The following is a 27707-nucleotide window of genomic DNA, read 5'->3' as shown; positions in this document are numbered from 1 at the left end:
TAATGTGATATGGAAGGGACCATCTTCGCACGGGTATGGTCCCCACATTGTCCATTCACAGTAACACAGTAGTAAACAGCAAGTTTATTATAAGTGATTCATTGTTTATGCCAGGATACTCAGTATAAACAAAAATTGTGTAAATACGCACAGCCTGGTTTAAGCATGGGTGAGTGGACAATGCCATACCCATGGGAAAATGGTGCCTTCCATATCACATTATGCAAGCTCCAAGCTTGGCGCTTTTTCCCATGATTCAAATTACATGGGCAACTTCCTGTACTATTTCTATCGTTTTTTGTAAAAAATCTTGCAAGTTAAAAATGGCGAAAATAGCTTTTCCGGGGTAAGTGACCACAAAGCTAGCACATATGTAAAAATCATCCTTGGTGAACTTCCCCTTTAAAATGAATCCCCATAAGTGGTAGATCTGAAAAGATTTGGAAAAGATTGAGAGTCCTAATATCTTACCCGAGGTGTATTCTACCTTAATGCTCTGAAGGACTGGTAACTGTTGTTCTTAAGATCTGGTATTTCCAAAATCATTTTCAGTCATTCAGTTTGTTGTTCCAACAAAATTTACAAGACATAATCACAACACGGCACTCTCGATCAAGCGATTGTATATTGCGAATGTCACCGTGACGCTTTGACGGGCGTTCGACGCGATGCCTGCCAAATGCTGTTTGCCACTAAAGGTTTCTATTCGTTAACTGTCATGTAAAACTTGTCGTCGGACACCAACCCACTGAATCATATCATACTCTGCTGTAAACGACTTGCAGGCTGGAATGGAGTTTGGAATTTTAGCTGTAATTTTCGATGGTTGTTTTTACTGTTTCTTCGGCGACAGATTTTCGTGTTTTCAAATTTTATCAATTCTACTCTCATCTACCACTTGTAGGGGTTCATTTTAAAGCTCTTGGTGTAAGAAAAGCGTTCACCGTCTCAGTTTTTTGAAAATCGAAAATTTTATTCTTTCCTCATAGAGTTAACACAGGGATGGCGGCCATTTTGAATTTCAAATATTGGGAAATCTTAGGTAATTCGTCTCTCCAGTACAAAATTTTGTACTGTGGCCCTGATTATGCTTGATGTGGTAAGTAAATGGTCGATAGTTTCATTGACGAAAGTTTGAAAAAAATTAGGTCTTTTACTTTCGGGACGCATACTACCTCAGCTTAAATACCAGTAAAGTTTATTGTTCCACTCATAAGAGGCTGCTGTGATACATAGTATTCAGCTTGTCAACCCAGCCTGTACAAGCATGTATTGAATGCACTGTCATCGTTGATAAGAGAATTGAAGTCCGCGGGTGAAAATGGTGCACATAATTACCAATAATAGGGATGGAACGCCATCCTGTCTTCCGAAAACCTTTTTATAAAAAAGGGCGACCGTTTGTTATGCATTTTATCCTTTGAACAAATTGTTTTGATGATCAAAAGTCGTTTATAACCAAGATATGCTTTTGGGCTTCAACTTTTTAATATCAGAGACTAATCACTGTGCCATAATATTGTTCACACCATTGTTCACATTGGTTACGAATTCTATGTAACCTGTTTTCTGCTGACGTGTTGGTGGAAGAGGCAACACACAGGAAGGAGGATACGTGTTATTACAATCAATCAATCAATATATGAATTATTTAGTGTCTTCTTTTTCATAATGAGAGAGATAAAATTTGATTAATAGTCTCGACGTCGGGATAACCAATGCTGCCGTTGTAACAGGCGATAAAAAGGAATATTGTAAGGAAAATTTTTACGAATAAGTATTCGCATGAAGATGGATTACAAATTTAACTTCAAATAAATTTGTTATTTTAACTTTATACTTTACTATTGGTAACTATGGCTTGGTGTGCACACAATTAAAGATTTAATGATTTTAATTGGTCAAATCATTTTATCGTTGTCTTCCTTCTTTGCTCGTACAGTGTAAAATGCGGTCAATATTATTCTCAATAATGTCAAAAATATTGACATGTTTCTTGACGAGGCATCCATCTTTATTGCTGGAAAAAAACACAAAAACACGATGACACGATACATTTTATGTTGGAATGCGCCGCTTGCACAGATATTTAGACTCAAACAGTTTCTTTTCTTCCAAGCCGCTTGTTGGCACCATTTCTGAGGCTCTCAAAGGGAGTAAAGCATAGGTCAGAGCAACGTTTCTAAAAGTAGAGAATTTCCCAAAAATATTTGAAAATGCAAAATACATATCTAGGATCGACTTGTTCTTCAAGGCTAGTTCGGGTTACCGGAACAACACACCTGCTTTATCTGACCTTTGGACTTAGTTGTGACTGGTTTATATCATGGCCATGTTTATATGAATAGAAAAAGTTGACGTGGTCGGCCTGTTGTGATAACACATAGCCTACAACCTGAGTGTTAATGTTATGCATTATTGGACCAATCAGATTGTAACAAGTCTTTTGTGTGTTACTTGGCGGGAATCTTTAACAACATCAATTAAGATTTAAATCTTAAACCGTGTTTTCTGTTGCGTTCGCAATTGCGTTATATAGACGTGTTTTTCGTTTCAATTCAACATATCCCATTGAATAGCAATCATGTCTGGTCGTGGCAAAGGAGGCAAAGGTCTGGGAAAAGGAGGCGCCAAGCGTCATCGTAAGGTTCTGCGTGATAACATCCAAGGTATCACCAAGCCAGCTATCCGTCGTCTGGCCCGTCGTGGTGGTGTCAAGCGTATCTCTGGTCTCATCTACGAAGAAACCCGTGGTGTACTCAAGGTCTTCTTGGAGAACGTCATCCGTGATGCCGTCACCTACACCGAGCACGCCAAGAGAAAGACCGTCACCGCCATGGATGTGGTCTACGCTCTGAAACGCCAGGGCCGTACTCTGTACGGTTTCGGCGGTTAGATTACAAGCTACAAAACCCATACCAAACGGCCCTTTTCAGGGCCACCACATTCTCCAAAAAGAGAACTACCGTTATTCTTTTAGGTGTTCACTTAAATGCGTTTCTTATTCGCTTTTCATTTCAATAATTCTTCGTGAATGTTAGGCAATTTACAAACATATAAAGCACCGTATACAAAAAAGTCCTTGTGACGTGTCATCAAGCTAAATGTTAAACCAATGAACAATGCCGTTTAAATCCAAAACGACGCATTTTTTTCAAGCGGTCTTTATAATAGTATCTCATAAAATCGACATGGCTACATACGAAATCAGGCAACTTTTGAAAGTGACAACGCCCCAAGCGTCGAAGCCTAAGTGCGTGTCAATCAATAGAGTCGACATCCGTAAGAGCACAGATGTCAAAAAGACTTGCATCCCTAATAATACTAGTAATCCTAAGACTAGCAAAAAGGTAGCAAGTAGTTTAGGAATCTCGAAATTTTTATAAGGAAAGCCCCGTCCCCGTCTCCTCCTTTCATGGAGGTAGTGTTTCTTTCCAGCTCCATGGTACTATCACAGTGATAACATCCAATAACCTATAACTGAAGATACCTTGCTGGTGCGTTCGTTGTTGACTTTGTCAAATTTAATCGGTGATAATCTGGTGAGAGCGTCTACAGATTAGTAATTTACCCTTGATTGCCTTGGCTAATTAGGCACTCAAACTCATCAGATAATAGACGCAGCATGTTGATAAAACGCATACGCAAGATTGTCAAGGCAGTCCTAAGTTAGGGACTGGTCAGTTTCTCAGCCTGGGGGGGGGGGGGGCGGTGGATTCATGGGGGGGGGGGTCACCCTGTTTTTGACTTTGGTGATAGGGGGGGTCACCATGTTTTTGAAATGCCGAATGAGGGGGGGTCAGTGTGTTTTTGAATTTTGACACAGGCTCATCATTGCCTAAAATGCTAGTGTCAGCCACAAATTTCATCATTCAGTTGTATTTTTCGGCGCGCCCTTCGGGCGCGTAACTTTAATAATCAGTCATATTTTTCAGCACGCCCAACTTAACATATCAAGCATACATACATCAGAGATATCTGTATGTTCAATATTTTTCAGCGTGCTCTTCAAGCTCATTACTTTAATATATCAGACATTTTTCAGCATGCCCTTCAGGTGCATGACTTTAATATACAAGGCATATATATCAGAGATATCAGGATGTTTCATATTTTTCGGCGCGCCCTTCGGGCGCCATACTTGAATAAATCAGAGATATCTTGATGTTTGCTAAGTGAAAGTGTACCATTATGAAATCTGCATTTCATATGAAAAGGATGAAAATTCTGTTCTCTCTATGAGAATTCAGTATGAGAAAGCAACTTGCACAAATATTTCACAATATATATATTTGATACAGTGACTTATTTTAGAGATAGAAAAATGACAAGATATCTTTCCTTCTCATTGATACAATTATTTTCCTTTGTTTCACAGGTTTTCTGTAGAAAGATGCTTTTTTATGAACAAAATAACAGTTAAAAAGGCAGTTTTTGTCATTATTAGCTGTGCTTTTATGGTTTCAATGTTACACAAGAAAAGGTCCTCTCAGACACTGTACACATCAGATTTGGCTAAAAAAGCTCTCTATGGCTCCTCAGGAGATCTAATTGGATGGTTGGCAAGTCTTAACACCCATCAAAGTTTTTGATTCACTGCTTTTTCCTCTTTGATATTAATGATTGACATCCATTTCTATACAACAGTTCAGGACATCTGGTTAAGCATAGAAAGTGTGAAATACATTCACAGCTCATTCAAAATACAGCTCATTCAAAATGTACTGTATTCAAACTTTAAGATTGACACTTTGAAATTCCTATCTTACAACTGACATGTCAACAATTTCATTAAAACATAGAATGACTATTTAAAATATAAATATACCGGTATGTAAAATATAATATATATATATATATATATATATATATATATATATATATATATATTATATATATATATATATATGATATATATATCACTTTTATTTATATTATATATATATGACGTTATGTCCACCTTTTATTTTACCTATGTCGCGCCCCAGGGGGGGGGGGGTCACCCTGTTTTCGAAATTTGGAATAGGGGGGGTCACCCTGTTTCAAAATTGGAATGGGGGGGGGTCAGCCACTTTTTGACGTCGGCAAAAAAATAATCCACCGCCCCCCCCCCAGGCCGAAGAAACTGACCAGTCCCTTAAGACCGAAATACCAAAGGTTGGTAGAATATATCTTTATTAGCGATACAACGAAACACCTACCCACCCCTGGGGACGGACATGTAGACAACGCCCTGTGACTGAACTGTACAATGCGCACCGTCGTGTATCCTATCTTCAACCACAGACAAGGAGTCTGTGCGACACCACTATCAACCATAGACAATAGACGGAGACTACTGTCCATGCTACAACAGGCAGGCGCTCAAAAGTCGCAGTAGACCTCCGCCCAATATTTCTTTTAGCTGTTTTTACAGTCCCACAGCCAAATACAGAATATTCGAAATTTCAGTGCGTTTTGTACTCCGTTTCACACTAACATGCAGCCTATAATCAGTGCATTATCAAGCTATCGAGTTTCCCAGTAACTACCTGCTATTTGCTGGATTGGTAAGAACAATTAATCAATTGAGGTGCAGTATCCAATTGATCACGTCAGAGACCTTCGCCATTCGATACCTCCATGGCCACCCATGCGTTTGTTCAGACACCCTATCAACCAAGTGACGTAGAATAATAGGATATAGTATGAATGAATGGATAAGCGTTGGTATTCTCGATGATAATTGCTATTGTCTAAAATTGGATCGCTCATCATCGCCACGAACAAAAAAGGCTAACGCGCGAAAATTGAACATTAAGGGGCCGAGGATAATTAACACATGCGCACAATAAACGCAACTCATTGCGTTTGACCTAAACGAAAGTTTGGAAGTGCGAAAAACCAACCAAACCTCATTCTGTATCAGCATACCTACAATCAGTAATTATTATGTCTCCATGAAATCACGTATACTCTGCGCCATACCCCCTCTAAAATCCATCTTTGTTCAGGGCCAACTCGACAATGACGCAACCAATAGAATGAACTGAATAGAAAAAAGAACTACTCTTACTTTTGTGCTAATGAGACGGTGCATTTTTTCAAAAGTCCATGCTAAATAATATACAATTATACCATACAATATATATCATACAATTATTATGAATCCCGCAGAGAAATTACAATGTCTGCTACTAAACATTCAGCACAATCTCAGTAAACAAAGAATAGTCTGATAAAAATTGTGCCTGAAAGAAGTTCATTTATAATTTGTCTTGTAATTTAAATAGCACTTGGTGTCTGTAACTTTAACTTCAAGCGAGGATACTTTGATGATAAATTTAAGCTTTACAATTGAAAGGTCATATGGCATTTTGATTAGGAGAAATCCAATCCTACATTTCACAAAAAAGAGAGAACTTACCCGCCAACAGGAGCAAAACGTCTGAAAAAAGAACAAAAGACGGGCATGGGGAGATATGGTAAAGCAAAATGTGAAGCCACCGTGAATATGCGAAAATTGACATGACTGTATCACCAATAAAAATTATTAAAATCAAATCATTGTAAGTTTTCAAAATTCGACGGTAGTGCTGTCTAAGCTTTTAAAACTTAAAAAAAAGTGCACCCGATGTGCTATCTACAGAGAACGCATTAGTGTTGGGGTTGTTATAGACGACAGCACTGAAAACGTTGTGATCGCCTAGCAATCGCTGTCTGACCGTGAAAAACCTTGGCGAGTCACTAGAGTACATCTAGCCAATACAATCTAGATTGTATTGGGCCACCACATCCTCAAAAAAGAGAACTACCGTTAATCTATACCACTCTTAATCAATCAGACAAAAAAAAGGTCGTTTCAGTATTCTCATATTACTCGTATTACGGTCACATGTCTCATAAATCCCAGAATTGCAAACACACTTGGATCCAGCAAACAATTAGAAAACCATTTTAATATTTGACTGAGAAAAAAAGTTATAAAGTGATTTTGTGATTTTGCACATCTTTCATTATATAGTAGATACAAGATATCACTACGCAAGGGGCAGATTTTAATCTATGGAGCAAGATATTACTGCTCTAGCTGTAGACTTTAATTTATTGTTTGTGATTTCGGCAAGGAATATCAGCAGTCGAGTGTCCTTGTCTTTTTTTTCTGGTTAGATGACAAGAACTGTGTACCCGATTGCACCAGTAGTTAGTGGTTTTGCATTTAGAAACAGCCACGTCCGCAAGTCACTTCATATTTATGTATTACAACCTGTTGTTAATTGTCTTATTATGACTGATCTATTATGGTGCGTAATCAATACCAATATTCGAACTCAACATTTTGGATCGTACCCCTCATTTTTGATTCGTATATCCCATTTCATCTTTCGAACACCCGATTTTAGATTCGTACTCCCCATTATGGATTCGTATATCAAATTTTCATCTTTTGAACTGCCATTTTAGTAACTCCCATATTGGAGTCGTATATCCAATTTTCATCTTTCGAAATCTCATTTTTGACTACTCATAGAGGTCCCCTAGAACACTAGCAAGAGAATACAAGTTTACGAATAGTCAAATGCCAATTTCAAAAATCGAAGGTGTCATTTTACAGCAAGTTATTTATCACTTTGTTAGGGAGTCCAGAACCCATGGTGGCACTGAATTCGAAGTTAATTTGAACGTGGACGGATTCGAGTTAGCTAGTGACCACATTATTTGCAGTGTGTCCAGGCTGCTACATGAACTTGACCCACCTGACGGATGAGGAGATGTGTTACATAGGCGTGAGAGTCTTGCTGGATGTTTGTCACAATTGGAGGGTGTGGTGAGCGTGTCGTTCAGCTCGTGCAAGTGTTTCCAGTGCAGTGCCGTTTTCATGGCTTGCCGGTCTTATCCCCGCGCATGTGCGAACGATCCAACTTGATACGGAACCTGAAACCGTTTTCTGTCTGAGAGATGTTTTTCTGTCTTCGACGGTTTATGATTCGCGTTTATTATTTTACGGTCAGTTAGAATGCATGTGTATGCCACTACCTGAAAGATTTTTCGATGCGGCCCTTCAGTAATTTTTTTCTCATAAAGGAATATCTATTTTGAGCAATTAAAAGTGTCTTAAACATTTATATGCGCTTAACTTTAAAACAAAAATAAATAGAAATCGCACACACACGTTTTGAGCAGGTGCAAATTTCGATCGAAAATATCGCAAAGTTGTCAAAGGAAGCACTGACAACTGATTTCTGAAAGGTACTTAAATTCCTACCGTATATCCTTCTTTATAAAATGACAACGAAGTGACTCCAGAGGGATTGCTAATTAGGTAGGCTTTCCACTTGTATATGGGCCGCATTCAGCATAAACCTACTGGATGGTAATGGATACAATGTTGCACAATTTTAGTTCGAATATAAATTGCTTTGCGTTTGCACGGCCACCGCAAACCTGTCGGCGATAAGGGAGGACCATTAGACCTTGGGAGGGGGGGTGGTCACAATGAAATTGTGAAAATTTTTTTTTACTATTGTAAATTTCTGAATTTTTTTTCTTCAATTGAGATTAGCTGTGCAAATTTTTTTTTCAAGTAAAATTTTCAGATTTATAATTTTTTTTTTCGTTCGTCGCTGTCTGAAGATAAAGAGGGCAAACATGTGGTGCCAAGCACCACAAGCGGCCACGCAAGCGGTCACTGGGAAGAGGTCAGGAGAGGGGTGTCCTCCTGCTGCTGTTGGAGCTTTTGAAAAATAGAGATTAAAATGGTGTTATTTGGTGGCACTTGGGGAGTATTTTTGCGGGGGGAGGTCAGGAGGGGGTGTCCCCCTCCTGCCGTTGGAGCTTTTGAAAAATAGAGATTAAAATGTGTGTTATTTGGTGGCACTTGGGGAGTATTTTTGCGGGGGGGAGGTCAGGAGGGGTGTCCCCTCCTGCCATTGGAGCTTTTGAAAAATAGAGATTAAAATGGTGTTATTTGGTGGCACTTGGGGAGTATTTTTGCGGGGGGTGGTCAGGAGGGGGTGTCCCCCTCCTGCCGTTGGAGCTTTTGAAAAATAGAGATTAAAATGGTGTTATTTGGTGGCACTTGGGGAGTAGTTTTTGCGGGGGAGGTCAGGAGGGAGGTGTCCCCCTCCTGCCGTGGAGCTTTTGAAAAATAGAAATTAAAATGGTGTTATTGGTGGCACTTTGGGAGCATTTTTTCGGATTACACATCTTCCTCTGAAACATGGTCTTCTTGCTCCTCAGTAGCTTCGTATAGTTTTGAAATTGACTATTTTGGTTTCCTGGCTTCCCTTTCTACTGCGTGGTGAAATGCCTACATTCACCCCACCAAACATCATGCATATCTCATGATTTACAATTGATTTTGACAAGCTGAGAAGCTAAAATAAGCTAAATAATATAGTGAAATTTGCATATTTGTGTTTTTAGAGCAATTGTTGCCCTTTTTTGATCAAAACATCTATTTCTCTGTAGCAGCATGTCCAAATTGATTGGATGTGTATAGATGTGTTGAAATTTCAATATTTGTCTTTTTGGGCAATTTATGCCATTCATGGTCAAAAAATCTGTATTCTCTGAAAGGGCTTGTCCAATTTCTTTGAAATTTGCTACACAAAAACGATTAACCATGCAGATTTATTCAGTATTTGCTATCGAGAAACTTTCAAAGTTCAACCCTTTTATGTGTTTTTGTGTTGGGATTTGTTGGATAGATGGCATTCTACGTAGTGTATTGTTGAATATTAAAACATGTGTTGCTGTTGTTATGTGAGGCTGTTTTTATGAGAAAAAAGAATTGAAAATGCCTTTCCAAAAGCAAAATAATACATAATGACTTGATATGTTGTTTTATCATTATTGACGTGTTTCTACTTGTTCACCCATTCTTGCATTCATCATTGTAATAAAATGCTGTGAAAAAATGAAACTGATGTGGCCTGCATCTGTTTACCTTGATCTTAAAAGGCAAATACAACTTTCTGTCTTGACAACCATACCATAGTTTCAATGTTTTACCTAGTGTACCTGCTTGGTTTGTACGCAGGAAACAAGTAGAAAACAGGCTCTATAATTTCATAATTTTCAAGTGATCAGAATACAAAAGTCCTGAAAAGATAAGATAATCACAACTTCCAGTATAAGGGATACAGTCACTCTAAATGTATAAATTAAAATTAAAAATGTGCCGGGAGGATGTATTAAAAATACAGAAAGTTGCTTACTGTCGGTAAAATCTAAAAAAAATTCAAAATTTTAAAGACTTTTGCAGATTTTTTTTTTACGCCTTTGTCTTCTTATTTATTTTTTTTTTATTTTGCAAACTAGTTTGAAGATTTTTTTTTTCCTAACTTTCTGCTCTGAAATTTTTTTTTTCTGTTTTTGACCACCCCCCTCCCAAGATCTAATGGTCCGTCCCTAAGATCATGTTCTCATTCCTTTTTTCTAAATCCTCTTTGAATTAAAAAATTCGCGGTAAGAATTATACTTAATATTACCAAGGTGCGCTGAAATCCAGTCACTATAACATAGTTTATAGAGTGTTTCTATAACAATATTCGTCAGAGAATGCTTATTAGAGGTTTCTTCTTGTCCTCGAACCTAAAACGGTGCCAAAGAGACATTTTCAGTGTTCCAATTATTCAACTCAAGATCCAGATACAAGTATCATGATATCATGGAGTAAGTAAATTGTGTCTAGAAATGGGTAAGAAGATCCGTGCTGTTTACATCTTGAATATCATTACTGAAATTAAGTATAATCACTAGTTTCGGATGGAATGTAAATTCTGCATGATATTTTTCACATGGTTTATATTCCCTTTACTAAGGTTCATGTTTTGTTCAGAAAAGGCCTTGTTCCAAATCACATAAAAGTTTCTAAACACTATGCTTCGCGCATGATTTTGGAAAGACGGCTCTAACATTTTTCTGGAATATTTTTATGTACATTAATGTTTTTGAATAGGATCGAAAATACTTCAGTTTGGTAGAAATGTACACCATCTCTCTAAACATGGACGTTTCAAATAGGATTTTACATTATTTAAATATTTTGACATATAATATGTGTCGGACATAGTGGTGTCTGATAGGGTTGGAACACTGAAAATAAATCAGACAGTAATTAAATCGATGGTCATCATGGTTCCATGAATGGACAGACTTTCCTATTTTTTAAACCTTTTATCACTTCTTAAAACTATAACATATTATAATACAAAGTAAAAATTCAGCAGTATATACTACCGCATATACATTAGCAACAAAAGCTGCCAATCTAATCCCGGCGAAGAATGTGCGGGGATAAGATCGGTAGGGGATAAAAACTTCACTGCGCCGGTTCACATTTTCGTGGACCCTCTATAGCATCACACAGGAATAACCCGAGAAATCCGATAACGTCATGTGACGTATCTATGACGTGTTCTGACGTAGAATGGCCAAGAAGGAAAAACACGGTTAACTATGCTGAAGCAACTTACGCAAATACTGTACTGAAGATCGCTATGAAAACACGTAGATGGTGGGACTTTCAGTGGGAGTTCGAACATTGTGGATACGAAAGTTGAAAGTGCGATGTCCGAATCCAGAATGGGAGTTCGAAAGTTGAAAATTGCGAGTTCGAAAGTTGAACATTGAGTTTACGAATCCGAAATGGGGAGTACGAATCCAAAATGTTTAGTTCGAAAGTTGAAAATTGCGTTTACGAATCCAAAATGGGGAGTACAAATCCAAAATGGGGAGAACGAATCCAAAATGTTGAGATAATAAATTGCCAAATAATAAATATGCGTGTCAGGTAACATGCTTCGGTACCTCTACTCCGTTTTATCTACTAAAGGTGAATGCGCCTCGGGGACAGATATTCAGACTGTCAAATTTTTACAATTCTTTTCTGATCTACCACTTGTGGGGGTTCATTTTAAACCTCTTGGTGTAAGAACACTTTTTACTTTTCACTTTCGAAGCGAATACTACCTTAACTAGAGAATATAAGCAGTTCAACTTTCTGCATGTGTGTTTTATTCACCGCTGTGTTAAATTGCCGCACAAAAACATAACACTTTCTTCTAGGAAAGAAAGGAGTAAGCATTGATGATATACTACTAAGCTTACACAAATTATCTATTTTAATAGAACAAACGCTCAACGCGTCGAACATACAATGTCAACGCGTGAAATACACAATGCGAACGTAAACAATGAAAGTAAGATTTACGCGGGAAATTGAAAACGTAGACAGTTCTATTTCATACTTTTTATACCTTTGATATCAAATATCTAAATTGCACGATCATATTCAAGAGAAAAGTTTCTTACAGTACTCTTGAAATACATTCTTCAAAGTGGATCTCGCGCTACAATCATCCTCAGTGGACTCGGAGGGACTGTGGATCATGATCATCATATGATATTGAAATTTATTCATAAATATTCATGGTTTATACACTGATAATGGATACCAGTGAACACACTGTTCTTACTCGCGAAATAATGAGTGGCTTTCTGCTTGACATGGTTTTAAGATTTCATAAACATTCTCTTTCTCGAACCGTTTTTGTCATGTCTGGAAGAAAGCATAAAAATACTTTTTACAAAAACGGACAGAAATATTGACGGAAGAAGTATAGGACAATGTTTTTTTTGCATCATCGGAAAAAAGCGCCAGGCTTGGCGCTTTCATCACGTGATAGGGCAGGGACAATCTTCTGATGGGTATGGCATTGTCCACTCACTCACGTTCACGCCAGGCTGTGCGAACATAAACAACAGTTATGCAAATACGCACGTCCTTGTGTGAAAGTGAATGAAAATGCCATACCCATCTGAAGCTGGTCCCTGCCATATCACCTGATCAAAGCGCCAAGCGCGGCACTTTCCCCCATGATTCAAAATACATAAAGTTGAGGAAGCCCTAAACTGCAACTTCTCCCATTAGTTTTGTCCGTCTTTGTAAAAAAAATCGCGCGGGTAATAAATTGCGAAAATAGCTTTTCCGGAATACGCGACCCCAAAGCCAGCACGTGATGTGAAAATCAGCCATGTTGAACTTCCCCTTCAAGCTTATCAATGAAGTCTTGAGGTTGTGCACGCAACTTGTCTCTTTGAGTATAACAATAAATCAGTACCATCATGGAGGTAGTAGAGCTCTTTTGGTAGTTCCACGATCAGTACTAAGCACTTCACACAATGACGCGTCGGTGAATCTTTGTAGGGAGCTGCAGTACATGCACTTACAGTGGTTTGCTTTGAAGCATTGGTATTACACGAAGTAGATATGTTGTCTAATTATAAATTCAGGTGTTGCCAACACTGTCTGGTGTAATTATCAGCTGAGCAGTAATTCCAATCGTGCTTGGACATATGTGGTGGTGTTGTTCAGACTACATCTGACCGTCTGCTAGACAATGTTTCAACTTTTGCAGAGTTGATTTTTTTATGATCGACTCATGTTACCGCTTAGTTGTTATTTGCACCTGACAGTGTGAGGATTCAATTTAGACAATATGTCTAGTTCGTCTAATGCCAATGCTTCAAAGCAAACCACTGTAGTAACACGGGGAGACTTGCCTTACAGGGCCGTTTTCAATATAAATTAATCGCGGCATCAAAAGCTCACCAGCTCGTTTTCTAGTTAATACCCGCTAATTGCTGGATCTGTATGAATAATTATTTAATTAGGGTACAATATTCAGTTCATCAAGTCAGTGTAGCATTCCTACAAAAGGACTTGGCTACATCATACCTCTATAGCAACACATGAATTAATTCAGACACCCCATAAACCAAGTGACCTAGAATAGTAGGAAAATAACAAGCTCAATTGTGCTGTATTCCATTTAGTCGCCTGAAACATGACGCACACTAGCTTGTTATATATCTTATATAAAGACACCTTATGGTGTCCAATCCATGCCAAAATTACTACTTTGATTTTACAACACAACATGCCATTCCCAATTCTATTTTACAATTCAACATGCTATTTCACAACTCAACATGCTATTTGACAACACATCATGGACTTCCAAATCCTATTTTACAACTCAACATGCTCTTCCCAATAAAATCAAAGTAGTAATTTTGGCATGGATTGGACACCATAGACACCTTCTCATTTTCCAGAAATGTTTGTCTCCTGCGGTCTTGTCACGTCGATTGCATCTCGTCAATGGTTAACTCACACTGAAGTCTCGATCATAAGAGCTTGGGCGGCGTCACCTCCAAATCTTTGAAAGACAAAGGTTGCCAGATATCGTATGTACCCATATCGATATTATGAAAAAAAATATTATTATAGAGGCCGATGGAAGAAATGTATCGTTTTGGATTAAAAATGCAGGCATGAACTGACTAAAATCTCGACCCTAAATAATTCGTCGACTTCTTATATATTCAGTTAAATATGAATTTCAGCATTCCGACCGACCCCACGAAGGGTTCAATGGTTTAACATTTAGTTTGATGACAGGTCACATGGACCTTTGTACAGTGCATTGTAAGTCTAAGATAATGCTTTGCGTCGTATGGAATAAAATGACTGTTATTTAGAAGAGTAAATTCAGTTTCTAGCTCTATGTTGAAAGTAAAAAAAATTAACAATAACTGAACTTCAAGTGTAAAAAATATTGGTAGTTCTCTTTTTGGAGAATGTGGTGGCCCTGAAAAGGGCCGTTTGGTATGGGTTTTGTAGCTTGTAATCTAACCGCCGAAACCGTACAGAGTACGGCCCTGGCGTTTCAGAGCGTAGACCACATCCATGGCGGTGACGGTCTTTCTCTTGGCGTGCTCGGTGTAGGTGACGGCATCACGGATGACGTTCTCCAAGAAGACCTTGAGTACACCACGGGTTTCTTCGTAGATGAGACCAGAGATACGCTTGACACCACCACGACGGGCCAGACGACGGATAGCTGGCTTGGTGATACCTTGGATGTTATCACGCAGAACCTTACGATGACGCTTGGCGCCTCCTTTTCCCAGACCTTTGCCTCCTTTGCCACGACCAGACATGATTGCTATTCAATGGAATATGTAGTATTGAAACGATAAACACGTCTATATAACGCACTTGCGAACGCAATAGAAAACACAATTTAAGATTTAAATCTTAATCGATGTTGCTAAAGATTCCCGCCAAGTAACACACGAAAGACCTGTTACAATCTGATTGGTCCAATAATGAATAACATTAACATTTCCGTCCAATAGCAGTCAGGCAATATCATATCATTCATATCTACCGGGACGGTATTGCCTAGGGCGAGGACAACTATGCTATGATATAAAACACTCACAAAGTCATAAGGTCACGTCAAACAGCTGTGTTTCCGGTAGCACTGCGTTGCAGGTCAGACAGCCCTGCCATGCAGAGCCATGTTTCCGGTTACCCGATCTATCCTTGAATAGCAGCCGATCCTAGACATGTATTTTGCATTTTCAATTTTTATTTCAGTATATTCTCTAATTTTATGGTCCTTGATGTGTCTCAGCCAACAAAGAGAAAAATATACAACTGCTCCGACTTATGTACAATTAATATTCGGCAAGCATGTTACCGGAAACGCATATTTATTATTTAGCCGAATTATTCTACAACTCACGAAGTTATTATTATTATATAATTATTATTATATATATATATATATATATATATATATATATATATATATATATATATGTATGAATGTACGGTATATTCTTGTGTAGACGATGATTTAGAAAATCAGTCTAGGGTGATAATGCTCAAAATTATATCAGCATAATGCTACTACGGTATAATGTAGCTTCGAAAATTGAGTAACGAAATCGCCGATATATATCGGATAATTGTCAGGGATCTCACAGACTCGATACGACGAGGAAAACGAAGTGTAGTATCTTTTAGTATCAATATTTATTGGTAAAAGATGCGAAGTCAATATTCGACACTAGAAAAAATATCCACACTCCCTCTAGGGACTATGAGATATTCTACAAAACGGTAACACGGGCTTACATTCAATGACGTGTTTTATTTTGATGACATGTGTCAATTTGCCAACTTTACGTAAGGGTCCCCCCAAATACGTACAGATTTTGAGGTTCATATAGACGATATACTGGAGGCAACTCAGAGAACAAACATATTTTTGCGCAGGAATCAGCATACTATACGAGTATTGCTTATATAAAAGGGTACGATCTGGATAGCATCAGATAAATATATGCCAGTGAATCGCCAAGTTTTTTCACTGTCAAATGGCGACTGCTATGCGATTACAACATTTTCAACACTATCGTCTGTAAAAAACCTCAAAATTAATGCGTTCTGTTTACTATGGTTGGCATGTAGGATGTGAGGGCAGGGTCTGCAAATTGATTTTTTATGAATTTTAAAAACTTAGACAACACTACCCTTGGATTTTGCCAACTTGCAAATGTTTAATCCTTGTTTTTTCATTTATCGGTGATACAGTTATGTCGAGGTTCGCAAATGCAGGATGCCCTCAATTTTCAGTTTTTTGCTCTACCATATCTCCCCATGGATATTTCTGTACATCAGTGATCTCCCCCAACGTGTCTTTCGTACTGTGTTTCAGATATGTCGCACCTCTTGGTGGAGTAAGTTCTTTTGCTCTTAGAAAATCTATGATTGAATTTGCCCCGCACAGTGAGGAAAGATTATGGCGGCCATTGTCAAGTTGAAATTGTTATTGTCAATTTGTCAACAGTCCAAATGGCATAATGACCTCTAAAGAGCAAAGTTTTAATATCAGTAAGTCCCTCGAGTGAAATGTGTGACTATTTGTTGTTTTTTTTTTCTGTTGAATAGTTTTTATACCTGACATAATTTCTCAGCCGGGATTAATAAATATTTGTATTTTGTTGCGTTGTATTGTATCGGTTTTCTGTCTATTACGTTAAATGTTATTGCTATCTCAGACACGGAAATACTAAATTTAATATTTCCACCAATTTCCAAGAGGTTGGGTACCATGTTACACTGTCGGATATCTATCTATCTATTTGTTTGCTATTCGTCACGAAATCAAGTCGTTTTTCTCTCGGTTGATGCAGTGTTGAATCTAGGATCTTAGGATTGGGGGACATTTGGGCCCACTGCCTTAAATTTGGGGGACATTTTCAAAATTTGGGGGACAATTTTTTGGCAGCAAATTTGCATATTAATCTGCATATTAAATTAGCATTTATTTAAAATAAGTCTATGAAGTCTTTGTACATCTATTCAAGAATATAATTGTTTTGAATAAAGTATCACAAATTCACTCACATTCATAGAAAAGATGCAGCACATTCTGTTAGTCTCAAGAGATAATTCTTTCAGTATTATGCAAAAATACAATTGACAATTTCCCCACAGTGAGAAAAGTAAGTTCATTTTTCACAGCTCTCATTGATAGAGCAGGACTTTTTTTAATGACTAAGTAGTCTCGATCTCTGCAGCAGTAAGTTCCCATAGACATAAAAGGGTAACCTAGGGAGTCTAGAGTGATGACGCTTTGTCCTAAGCAAGTTTGGAAAATGGCCGACACCATGTGCTGCATCGAGGCAAAACAAACACAGCACAACGTCCCGACTCTGACAATGCAAGCCGTGCAAGTATTAGTAAATGCATTCTTACTGAAGAACTTGACATATGACCCGTCTGGTATAAGATCTGAATAGATATTCACTGTTGTTCTCGCTAGATCGAATTTCTTGGCAAGCCATGCATGCGTGACCGTGGCATAACGACTTTGACAAACAACATGAACCAAGCTACGTCTAGTATCTCGATCCATGTGGACACATGAAATGTTTCAGAAAATTTTGGAATTTGGTTTGATTTCCGCTTGATCAAGAACATGTTTTTTCTTTTTGAATGGAATAGGTGTGTTGGCTACATTTTTCAAAAACCTTTCTGTGTGAGAGTTAGTTTGAAATTACTCCCGTACGTGAATTTTTTTTCTCGTCACGGCTGTCAGTCAGTACATTCACAAACAAGTTTTATTGACAATGTAACAAACGCAAATGTCATTTCAAAACGGACGTGTGCTGCTAAAGTATTTATAAATGAAATCATTGGTAACATTCTAGCAAAATATAGCAAATCATCACGCAAAGTGGTTACGTTTAACAATGAAAGAAAACACACGTTGACAGACCCCCTCCTGTGAGTGCGCCCAAAGTGACGCACTGGGTAGATTTCAGAGCGGGATTTTTTGCTGAAACGCGTCAATCCCGCGATGGCGCGCTCTAGATTCAACACTGTTGATGAGATAATAAGAAATTATAAATCTTTCCGATATATACTACAACCATTTCTTCCTTTTATTGTATGGTATATGGATATATATAGACCTAATAGTTTTCAATATTAAAGTGGTATCGATGGACATTTGAAATATAAACATCGTTTGCTTTAAAGTTACGGTAGTTCTCTTTTTTGAGGATGTGGTGGCCCTGAAAAGGGCCGTTTGGTATGTGTATGCTAGGCATACGATTTACTTGGAGCTGGTGTATTTAGTGACGGCTTTGGTGCCCTCACTGACGGCGTGCTTGGCAAGCTCACCGGGCAGCAAGAGACGGACAGCGGTCTGGATCTCTCTGCTGGTGATGGTGGAACGCTTGTTATAGTGGGCCAGGCGGGAAGCTTCAGCGGCGATACGCTCGAAGATGTCGTTGACAAAGCTGTTCATGATTGACATGGCTTTGGAGGAGACACCAGTGTCGGGGTGGACCTGTTTCAACACCTTGTAGATGTAGATACCATAGCTTTCCTTCCTTCGCCTCTTTCTCTTCTTGTCTCCGCTACGTGCGGCTTTGGCCTTGCCGGCCTTCTTGGCAGCTTTACCACTTGTCTTTGGAGCCATAGTGAACGACGTGAATGAGTAGTTCAGAATGCCCGCCAAATGTTGGTGACGCTTATTTATGCTTCAAGGTATGTAAATGAAGGATTCTTGTTGTTAAGCGGGTCGTATCGTGAACGGAATAGAAAACATCCCGATCACTTAAGTACATAATACATCTCTCTGTGTCTGTATATTCCTTTGTTAAAGCCGCACTTTTCAATCCCAGGTTCTCGCATTAGTGGAGTTCTCCTCCCAGTCAAACACATGGCCAGTATGATGTTTGATTTCTATAACATTAATTACACAAACTGATCTCAACCTTTTGTCACATTTTGCTAATCCTGCAAACAGAGTTTATGCAGGCTTTTGATTGACGGTCGGTTCAAATCGCCAACGGTCATTGATTCCCCACCACAAATGCTCGAATTTCCTACAAAATTGTCTTCACGTCGCGTTGGACTTTGAATATAACCACAGAGTTCGATCGGCAGCAACTTCACGCTGACCGCTTGGCAGTCTGTCTGTGTTTTTGCGGCCGGGGAAAACTAAAAAGTGGCATTTTCTGGAGCGTGTGCCCGCGTGTTGCCTGTTTGATGTCCACCTACAGAATGAACGCCGCCATACCTTGGCGTCCTTTTAAAGGGAGGCTCCGCCTTTAACCGATATGGCTTTGTTTCATTTGAGCTTTATTCTATTGGCCAGTACAGCAAATATCAAGATTTCATTGGCTACGACAGTCAACCGTCAGGATCCCATGGGTCGCTATAAATACGGACTGTTAGCGCTCTAAACAATATCAGTTTGAATCTGACACTAAACAGTAACGAACAAAATGTCTGGACGTGGTAAAGGAGGCAAAGCAAAGGGCAAGGCCAAGAGCCGATCCAGCCGTGCTGGTCTGCAGTTCCCCGTTGGTCGTGTGCACCGTTTCTTGCGCAAGGGCAACTACGCCCAGCGTGTCGGTGCTGGTGCTCCCGTCTACTTGGCTGCAGTGCTCGAGTACTTGGCCGCTGAAATCCTGGAGTTGGCAGGCAACGCTGCCCGTGACAACAAGAAGACCAGAATCATCCCCCGTCACTTGCAGTTGGCTGTGCGTAATGACGAAGAATTGAACAAACTTCTCGGCGGTGTCACCATCGCCCAGGGTGGTGTATTGCCAAACATCCAGGCAGTACTCTTGCCCAAGAAGAGCCAAGCCAAATCCAAGTAAATCGTGTGCCTAGCATACACATACCAAACGGCCCTTTTTAGGGCCACCACATCCTCAAAAAAGAGAACTACCGTTTTTTATGTTTGTAAAGCCTTTAGCTTTCCACACTATTGACAGAGACATCACACACTCAGAGAAAAGATGCAATTCTTACAGAAGTTATCCAATCCACTCATTGTTGACTGTTTTCTTGTTTTATCCCTAAATTTGAAGTTCAAACGGAAGCGTCAAATACTCACTCATGTCATTTTGGTTCAGCAGATCAACAAAACGGTTAAAATAATGAGGGACGTTTTGCGGATTTTTCAGGATTTTTGCGTCTCTATTTTTTCTCTGATAAAGTGCAGTATACTTATAAAATTGGTATCCTCAATCTCCCTTCCTACCGGCCTTGTACGAACGTTTGTTTTATTCATTCAGCACGACCGAATATAATATAATAATCGGCAATTTTTTTCATCATTATTTGATCACCAACCAAATCCAAAGATCTGATTGTCCATCTTTAGAGAACGAAGAAGTGCATATATCAAAACTGAGTTACATAACTTGATATTTCGTTATGTGTAAATTCACTAGCGGCAATTCATGCATATTCTTGTATTGTCTGTGATGACATGCATTTTCGGCATAATTTAGTTTGAAACAGCTATATCGTTCCCGCGATATGTTAGTGCAGTGAGTGTTCTATTCACATAGATAGACCATTTCTGTCCAAAATATCTAACTCGGGATCGAAAGCGTATATAGTGTTCTCCGGCAAGACTGCATTGTCACACGACCGAACCAACACAACATACAAATGCCTAATCATTGCAAAGGGAACCTTGATCGGAGCAGGGTACATGAAAACGGTAAATGAAAGCAGGGGACAAGTCTCGGAAGGCAAAAAATAGACGTATGTAAGACCTTAAAGATAAAGAAATAAGGATAGAAAAACTGACAAGTCCGCATACGCATTCTGACAAGCATCCAAATGCCAATCATCAAGCCCTTTACAGTCCAGTTGTATGAGCCCGGTTAGGTCTATGGTTGAGGGCGCTATTTGCGTACATTCACTCGGTCGGTGCCAGTTTCTGAGCACACTGGCACTTGTATTCCAGGTCAATCAAACGCGAAGTACAAATCTTAACATACCACTGATGTAGAACCTACTGCTTGAGTTAGTATATCCATAGCTACATACAACAACCATTGGTGGCGTTTGTACTCCCATAATTCACTTTACTTACCATGACGAAAGTTTTTCTTTTCTTTTCTTTTCCGTGAAGTCGTTGTAGCAGATTCTTACACCTAACTCATCTTCGGGTGTTTCTTTTTAATCGAGACACAAGCGATACAACAGAGCCCGCATAGCCTTTTTCACGGTATCAACCTGAAAGCGAATAAAGTCAATTAAACTTTCGAATTCCTACTGGCATACTCTATGGATGCATTTCAGACGAGTTATGCCAAAAGTAAATTAGAATTTACAAATGTTTTTTATACTATTGGGATTTGAGGAGAGCTTCTTGTTAACGCAGATGATGTAAGGGAATTACTGTATCGTTAAGGGAGGCCGCCTCTCCATGCCTGAATCAGCGAGTGCATGTTTCTCACAAGACACTAAGCTGGATTTTCACAAGGGGTGTGCTGGATTATCGTTGGCAAAAATCGCAAATCGCAAATCTGTGTCGCATCATTTTAAGTTTGTATACCAACATCGCGTAGAAGTTAAAATCACTTTCCATATCTTGTCGAGACCAGCACTGCAAGTGCAATACAACACGCTGACGCTATGCATTTATTACTCCTCGCTGTCTGTCTCTGCCTGTTTGTCTGTCTGTCTGTCTGTCTTTCTGCATATGTCTGACCTTTTCTGTCTGTCTGTTTCTCTCTCTCCCCCTCTCTCTGTCTATCTGTCTGTCTCTCTCTCTCTCTCACCCTTCAACTCGATCAGCTAATTGAGGCCTTTGCAGGAGCACAGCACTATCATGGGACACTGATCCAATGATTCCATTGATTCCCTAAAATCGCGTAGGGCTTTGCTGAAATTTAACAATTGCCAACAGCTCAAAAACAACCCCTCCAAACCTTTCCGCTTACACTACAATTCTTTCAATTAATTCAGCGACGCCATCACATAACAAACAGTATATCCGAAGCCTTTTGACTTATTCAATTAGGTTTGCAGTGTATGTTTTTTTTGTGCGCCCGGTTCGCGAGAATGCCTCGCCTTTCAAGAGACAATTCATCCTTCACACAAATCGCAACCCCTTTATGCACAGAGGTAGGACCCTTTGTCATGTTTATGACTTCACATCACAGCATTATTCCCTTCCTTCAATCGACTGCAGACTTGTGACCTCAGGCACGCTATCAATGCCTAAGAGTTACCCAATATACACCCCTATACACGAGGGTCAACTGCTTACTCGTCCTTTACCAAAGAGATCCCGAAAAGAGACCGCGATTACGGTTTGGTCACGTGATAGGTGCATATCACAGTGGACTATTTCTAGGCTCTATGGTTTCTTAATCAGTGTCGCGGAAGGATACCTGTGACATACAAATGAAAAATTATCTTTCGGGTAACGCGAAACAAAGAATTCAATTACTTCGGCCTTAATATATAGACAGTCTCGCTCCTACTATGGAGACAAAAAGATGATTTACCAATCTTCAGTGTGATAAGATACCCTAGTTTATTGCAGTGACATCGGAGTGTCGCCGCTCGAGCGCTGCTGCACGTATATGCCGAAAGTGTTAAACTTTTCCACAGACAGCCTTAACTTAGAAGTGAAGTTATCTTCGCTTTTGACGCACATTCTATCCCCCGTTGACAGATGGTAAGATGACACGCGTAATGTTGCCATGGGGATAAGAGTGCTTACATTTCTACACCGATACTCACAATATTACACAGTGTTTGGCTCACGAACATGACCACGAATCAATGAAGAAGGGAAATATAGAACACGGGATAATCGGATTAGCGTTTGTTTATTTTTATTTTGACCCGGTACTACACTGAATATTGACAAATGAAAAAGTAGGAGGCACCGTACCGTATAAGCTGTGACCTCGCGCTCTCAAAGTGTTATGTCAACACGTTAAGTGCGCATTGAACTGCTCAGTGCGTTAAAGATGAATGCGCCTCGGGGACAGCTATACGGACTCTCAAATTTTCACAATATTCTCTTGGCCTACCACTTGAGGTGGCTCATTTTGAAGCTTCCAGAATAAATACAACCATTACCAGCTTAGTTTTGCGAAAATCGAGATTTTATTTGCCCCATAGAGTTAACACATGGATGGCGGCCATTTTGAATTTCACTGAAACTTTGGTAGACGCTGGCTAATTTGATTCTCTGGTACCAAAATTTCCAAGGTTAAACTCCCCCGATTTTTTTACCTTTTTATTCTTACAGAGTGGTTGAAAGTTTGCTCGAGGAAAATTTGAGCACAAGTTACAGTTTTTTTAATTTCGAGGCGTGACATATCTTAAGCGGTATAAGTACGCGACTGTGGCCGGTAAGATATATTTGGAATTCGAAACCAAAAAACTGAACTGATCTCATTTGCGTAGGTTTAATTGAAAGCCAAACTGTATTGAAAGATTTATCAGCAGAAAACGTGAATTTATTAAATCACATTTCTAAAAGGAATGCGCTAATGAGTATTTCACACATCCTCTAATGCAAGCAATCTATAGATACCGGTACTGTATAAGTACAAGCGATAATCATGTACAAGCGATATCTAGGTACAAGCGACAGGGTCACCAGAACCTCAGGTGACAGTTTCCGAACACAATAATCGTGTGTCAAAACGCTTTCTCGCTGAATTCCATTTAATAGAAAAGATAACAAAACCTGCTTTTTGGCCGTAGTACAATTTTTAATTTTTAGAGTGCAAGTACACTTCGTCATGACGGTCGATTTTAGAAGGTTATGAAGGTTAAGGTTATTTTTGAGTCTAAGTTTGAATGAACGTACAGGTCCAGTCGCTTTAACCCTTTGAGCGTCAAAGTCAATTTTTGTCGCCTTTACAAAATATATCCCAGTCAATTTTTTTTCAGAGTTTTGCAAAAAATTTGATAAAAATCTGTAGCCATTGAAATGTGATGTCTATTTGCTCCAACATTATCGAAACAAATGCAGGCAAATTTCATAACAATTGGTAAAATGTTGCACTAATTTTGGTGGAAAATTACAGTGCATATACGGCTTGCTTGTTATCCGTGACACTGCCGCCAGTGTTGAAAACATTTTTGACCGAAGGTCCGTGTGTTTTGTTCCGTGTGATGTTACAAGTTAATTTATTCATATCATTTGTGTCCCCGTTGCTAGAAGAGGAAAAATGGCATAAAGCAGTATTCATTCTTCTTGGTTAATTTCTATTGTTTGCTTTCAGAGAAAACGGTTGTTTATATACAAACCAAAAATAGTGAAAATAATTATCACAAGTTACAGGTTCTGCCTCTTCAAAAACACTTTTCATCTGGCGATAGACACTTTCCAAGTTTCGTTGAACCTACGTGAGTGATACCCGCCCCAGGTTCTATCCGTGCAGAAAAACTCATGGCATTTTGGTTGCGCAATGAAACTTCTCTCTTGTATAACTGTAAGGGCAATGTAGCTTTGTAGCAGTACGTCTGAGCACTTTCTTGACCTTAACTTTCACATATTTACGTATTTATTATCACAGAACAGATTGTCCATATAAAATCTAAAACTCTAAAACTTTGTCACCGCAACTCACACACGGTCCCGCCTCGAGTCATGGATTTGAGTTCAAAGGGCGAACAAGACTGCCACCAGCGGCCGCGGACGCAAACAATAGAGGGTCGTCCCTACTGTGGGGCCGACGGCTGTGTACTATCCCGTGACACAGTTCCACCACCAGAGACTGCACTTGGTGTCATTTGTTCCATCACAATAAGATATCTGTGCTCAATTTGTTTTTAAAATAAATGCCGGAATTATGGTTGAGTTTTAAAACGGGATAAAACAATCAACCGTGGGACACAAGATTTAGATATTTCTTGGTTTCGAAGACAGGGCAGTGATGATTAGAAAGTGTGTGAAAGGCCCTTGACACCATTAGGTTGAACTCGTGAAATCCTGGGTAACAAATTATAGAAATATTTTTAAGGTAGTACGCTCCTTGAAATAATAGACTCAAACTTTCGCTCAAAATGTCCGAAATAAATCTTTAAACCTTCTCTCTAAATTAATAATTAAAAATTAGGGGTCAGCGTGCAAAGTTTGGTACTAAAGTAATACTTTTTTTAAACATTTAGCGACATTTGGAAATCAAAATGGCCGCCATCCCCATGTTAACTACATGTGAAAGAATAGAATTGTTGATTTTCGACAAACTAAGACGGCTAAAGTTTTTCTTCCTCAAAAATCTTTAAACTGAGCACCACAAGGGGCAGTTCAGAATAGAATTATTGTAAAAATGTGAGAGTTCGAATACCTGTCCCCGAAGCGCATTCTACCATAACGAAGAATGGCGGTACTATCCAGATCTCGCTACCATTGTACAAACTAAAACTTTCAAAAATGTAGTCGTCGTCAACTATGTTTCATTGTTAAACTGCATCATCGCTTGTGAGCAAACTTAACGGTCATAGATTGTTACCTGGTTTGATTTTCGACGTCTTTGGGGTCGCGAAGATATCGGTTACATACAAGTGCGATAGTGCAAACGATCAGACACACAGACATACTGAATAGACAGGCATTCATGCTCTTGTGTAAGGCATCTCTTATTGTTTGATGAAACAATTCTTCGACAAAATCTGCATCGATTCACGGTTACATAACTTCAGGGTGTGTCGCGGGTCACTCAACCAGTCCCTACACATCACAGGGCAGAGACACGGGTGCAGTGCCACCGTTTGTGAGTGTGTTTTTTTCCGCAGTTAAAGAGGGGCAAGTCTCGAGCGATGCCTAGGTAACATGAAAACAGCGGCAGTGATAGCAGTTGCACTATGTGCGTGCGGAATTGTCACTCACATTCCCGCCTCCGCGGCAACAGGTAATCTTGTATCTTTTACTTTATTACTCTTCAAAGTCAACAACACCCTTAGTCAACTCTTCTAAACTTCGCAACGTTTCATGCCCCTCGTGATCAGTCCTGATGTGTTTGTCAGCCTATGGTAGCCTTTTACTCTACCCAGGGGACTCCAGAAATCGTTATTATCGTCTGCACATATACGTGCACTTGTAAGGCGTAACCCTTCAGGCATTCGTCATAAAACCTCTGTAGTACGCCCAGGCCGATTAAAAACCCCATTCAACACTTTCAGTTTCAAAATCTGGCCACTGAGTTTGACGAAAGCGTGACTTTATAGATGCCATCTCCCATTTATGATTTACAAACCTACAGGACGACCACTGTATTAAGTGTAATCCTGATCTTGGTTCGAAGATGACACGGTGTGTGTGTCTAAATTATTCATGAGCAACCCACACAGCAATCTGCATTATATTCGGGTCTATCTACTGTCTCTCTGCAAAAGCAAGGCAACAAAATCCGTAACATGATATGCATGATAGGGCAACTATAGTAGTTATGTAAGCGTAGTCCCTCCGCCCCGGGTGGAGGGAAATGCCGAGGAAAGCCTACGGAACTATCATTTGTCCGTGAATCGATCCCAAGAAATGACCTAGACCTTGAAGAAATATATATGGCGATAATGTGCTTGGAAGCCATCGTTTTAAAGAAATATTGACGCCTTTGAAGTGAAAGTTTTATTAAATCCTCTGACTTACTGCAATCCTGAATTGCTATGATGTTATTTAAATAGTTGTACGAAATTAAGCTGCTAATTTTAATTAATGAATATTATCGTTAATGAGAATATATGTAGAAATAGCTTTAATAAAAAATGGGGGTACGACTGTGCGTACGTAAGTAAGTAAATACGTACATACGTATGTATGAATATATATATATATATATATATATATATATATATATATATATATATATATATATATATAAGATAGATGGATAATATATATATTTATAGATAGATAGATAGATAGATAGATAGATAGATAGATAGATAGATAGATAGATAGATAGATGGATAGATGGATATAATGTACTCCAAAGATGATGATCGTACAAGAACAAACGTTTTAGGCATCATAGCGACTATCAAACCACCTAGATGATCACCGTATATGATACAACGGCACTTACCAATAATCTCGCTCTTTACTCCGCGAAATGAATACCTACACCGCCCTGGTCTGTTATTTTAATAAGTGTACCATCATTGAGCTCCATAGTACTCAGCCTGCACTGGTTGAAAGGATATGTTTCACAAGGAGTACATATAATGTATGTGTAATAATGAAAAAAAATTTAATATAACATGGTATCCTAGCTAGTAATTCTAGCAATGCACAAAAACAGGTCCTGCCAGTATAATTATGTCTCGCACACTATATCTGATCTCAGCAAAGAAACAAAGAAGCACATTGTTTCAAAAGCAGTTATTTAACATTCTGTATACACTGTACGCCCCGAGAGAGTTGGAGGGAGGTCTGGGGAGACAGAGATAGAGAGACGGGCGATCTTAGTCGTGCAGGCATAACTAAACGACCTGTAAGTGCCTGAAGAAGGCAGGAAAATCTTCAATGAAGTAACGATAAGCCTTTCAAACTTCACTTTTTAAACACGAT

General features: G+C 39.1%; 5 protein-coding genes across 5 annotated transcripts in view; 3 read left to right on the top strand and 2 right to left on the bottom strand.

Annotated features, from left to right (window-relative positions):
• Nucleotides 1-2580: 2580 nt before the first annotated feature.
• LOC139127934 (histone H4) lies at nt 2581-3014 on the top strand. Its single transcript, XM_070693785.1, has one exon. It carries the CDS (start codon nt 2585-2587, stop codon nt 2894-2896), a length of 312 nt encoding a protein of 103 aa, XP_070549886.1. The 5' UTR covers nt 2581-2584; the 3' UTR covers nt 2897-3014.
• A 9193-nt stretch (nt 3015-12207) lies between these two features.
• On the bottom strand, nt 12208-14994 carry LOC139127945 (histone H4). The gene has a single exon (XM_070693797.1). The coding sequence runs from the start codon at nt 14989-14991 to the stop codon at nt 14680-14682; it is 312 nt and encodes a 103-aa protein (XP_070549898.1). The 5' UTR covers nt 14992-14994; the 3' UTR covers nt 12208-14679.
• A 3131-nt stretch (nt 14995-18125) lies between these two features.
• On the bottom strand, nt 18126-18952 carry LOC139127881 (histone H2B, gonadal-like). Its single transcript, XM_070693736.1, has one exon. It carries the CDS (start codon nt 18831-18833, stop codon nt 18465-18467), a length of 369 nt encoding a protein of 122 aa, XP_070549837.1. The 5' UTR covers nt 18834-18952; the 3' UTR covers nt 18126-18464.
• Nucleotides 18953-19623: 671 nt separating this feature from the next.
• Nucleotides 19624-20046, top strand: LOC139127949 (late histone H2A.3, gonadal-like). The gene has a single exon (XM_070693802.1). The coding sequence runs from the start codon at nt 19645-19647 to the stop codon at nt 20020-20022; it is 378 nt and encodes a 125-aa protein (XP_070549903.1). The 5' UTR covers nt 19624-19644; the 3' UTR covers nt 20023-20046.
• Nucleotides 20047-25853: 5807 nt separating this feature from the next.
• The window catches only part of LOC139127886 (uncharacterized), a 139442-nt gene continuing 137588 nt past the window's right edge, over nt 25854-27707 (top strand). The window contains exon 1 of the mRNA XM_070693742.1: nt 25854-26049. Within this exon, the coding sequence (XP_070549843.1) occupies nt 25971-26049 (79 nt within the window). The 5' untranslated portion in view covers nt 25854-25970. The remainder of the gene's footprint in view (nt 26050-27707) is intronic.

This window comes from Ptychodera flava, unplaced genomic scaffold (genome assembly GCF_041260155.1).
Source record: "Ptychodera flava strain L36383 unplaced genomic scaffold, AS_Pfla_20210202 Scaffold_39__1_contigs__length_1403739_pilon, whole genome shotgun sequence".
In the NCBI taxonomy this organism is placed as follows: domain Eukaryota; kingdom Metazoa; phylum Hemichordata; class Enteropneusta; family Ptychoderidae; genus Ptychodera; species Ptychodera flava.
Note: the sequence above shows the minus strand (reverse complement) of the source record. Positions and strands in the feature narration are given on the sequence as shown.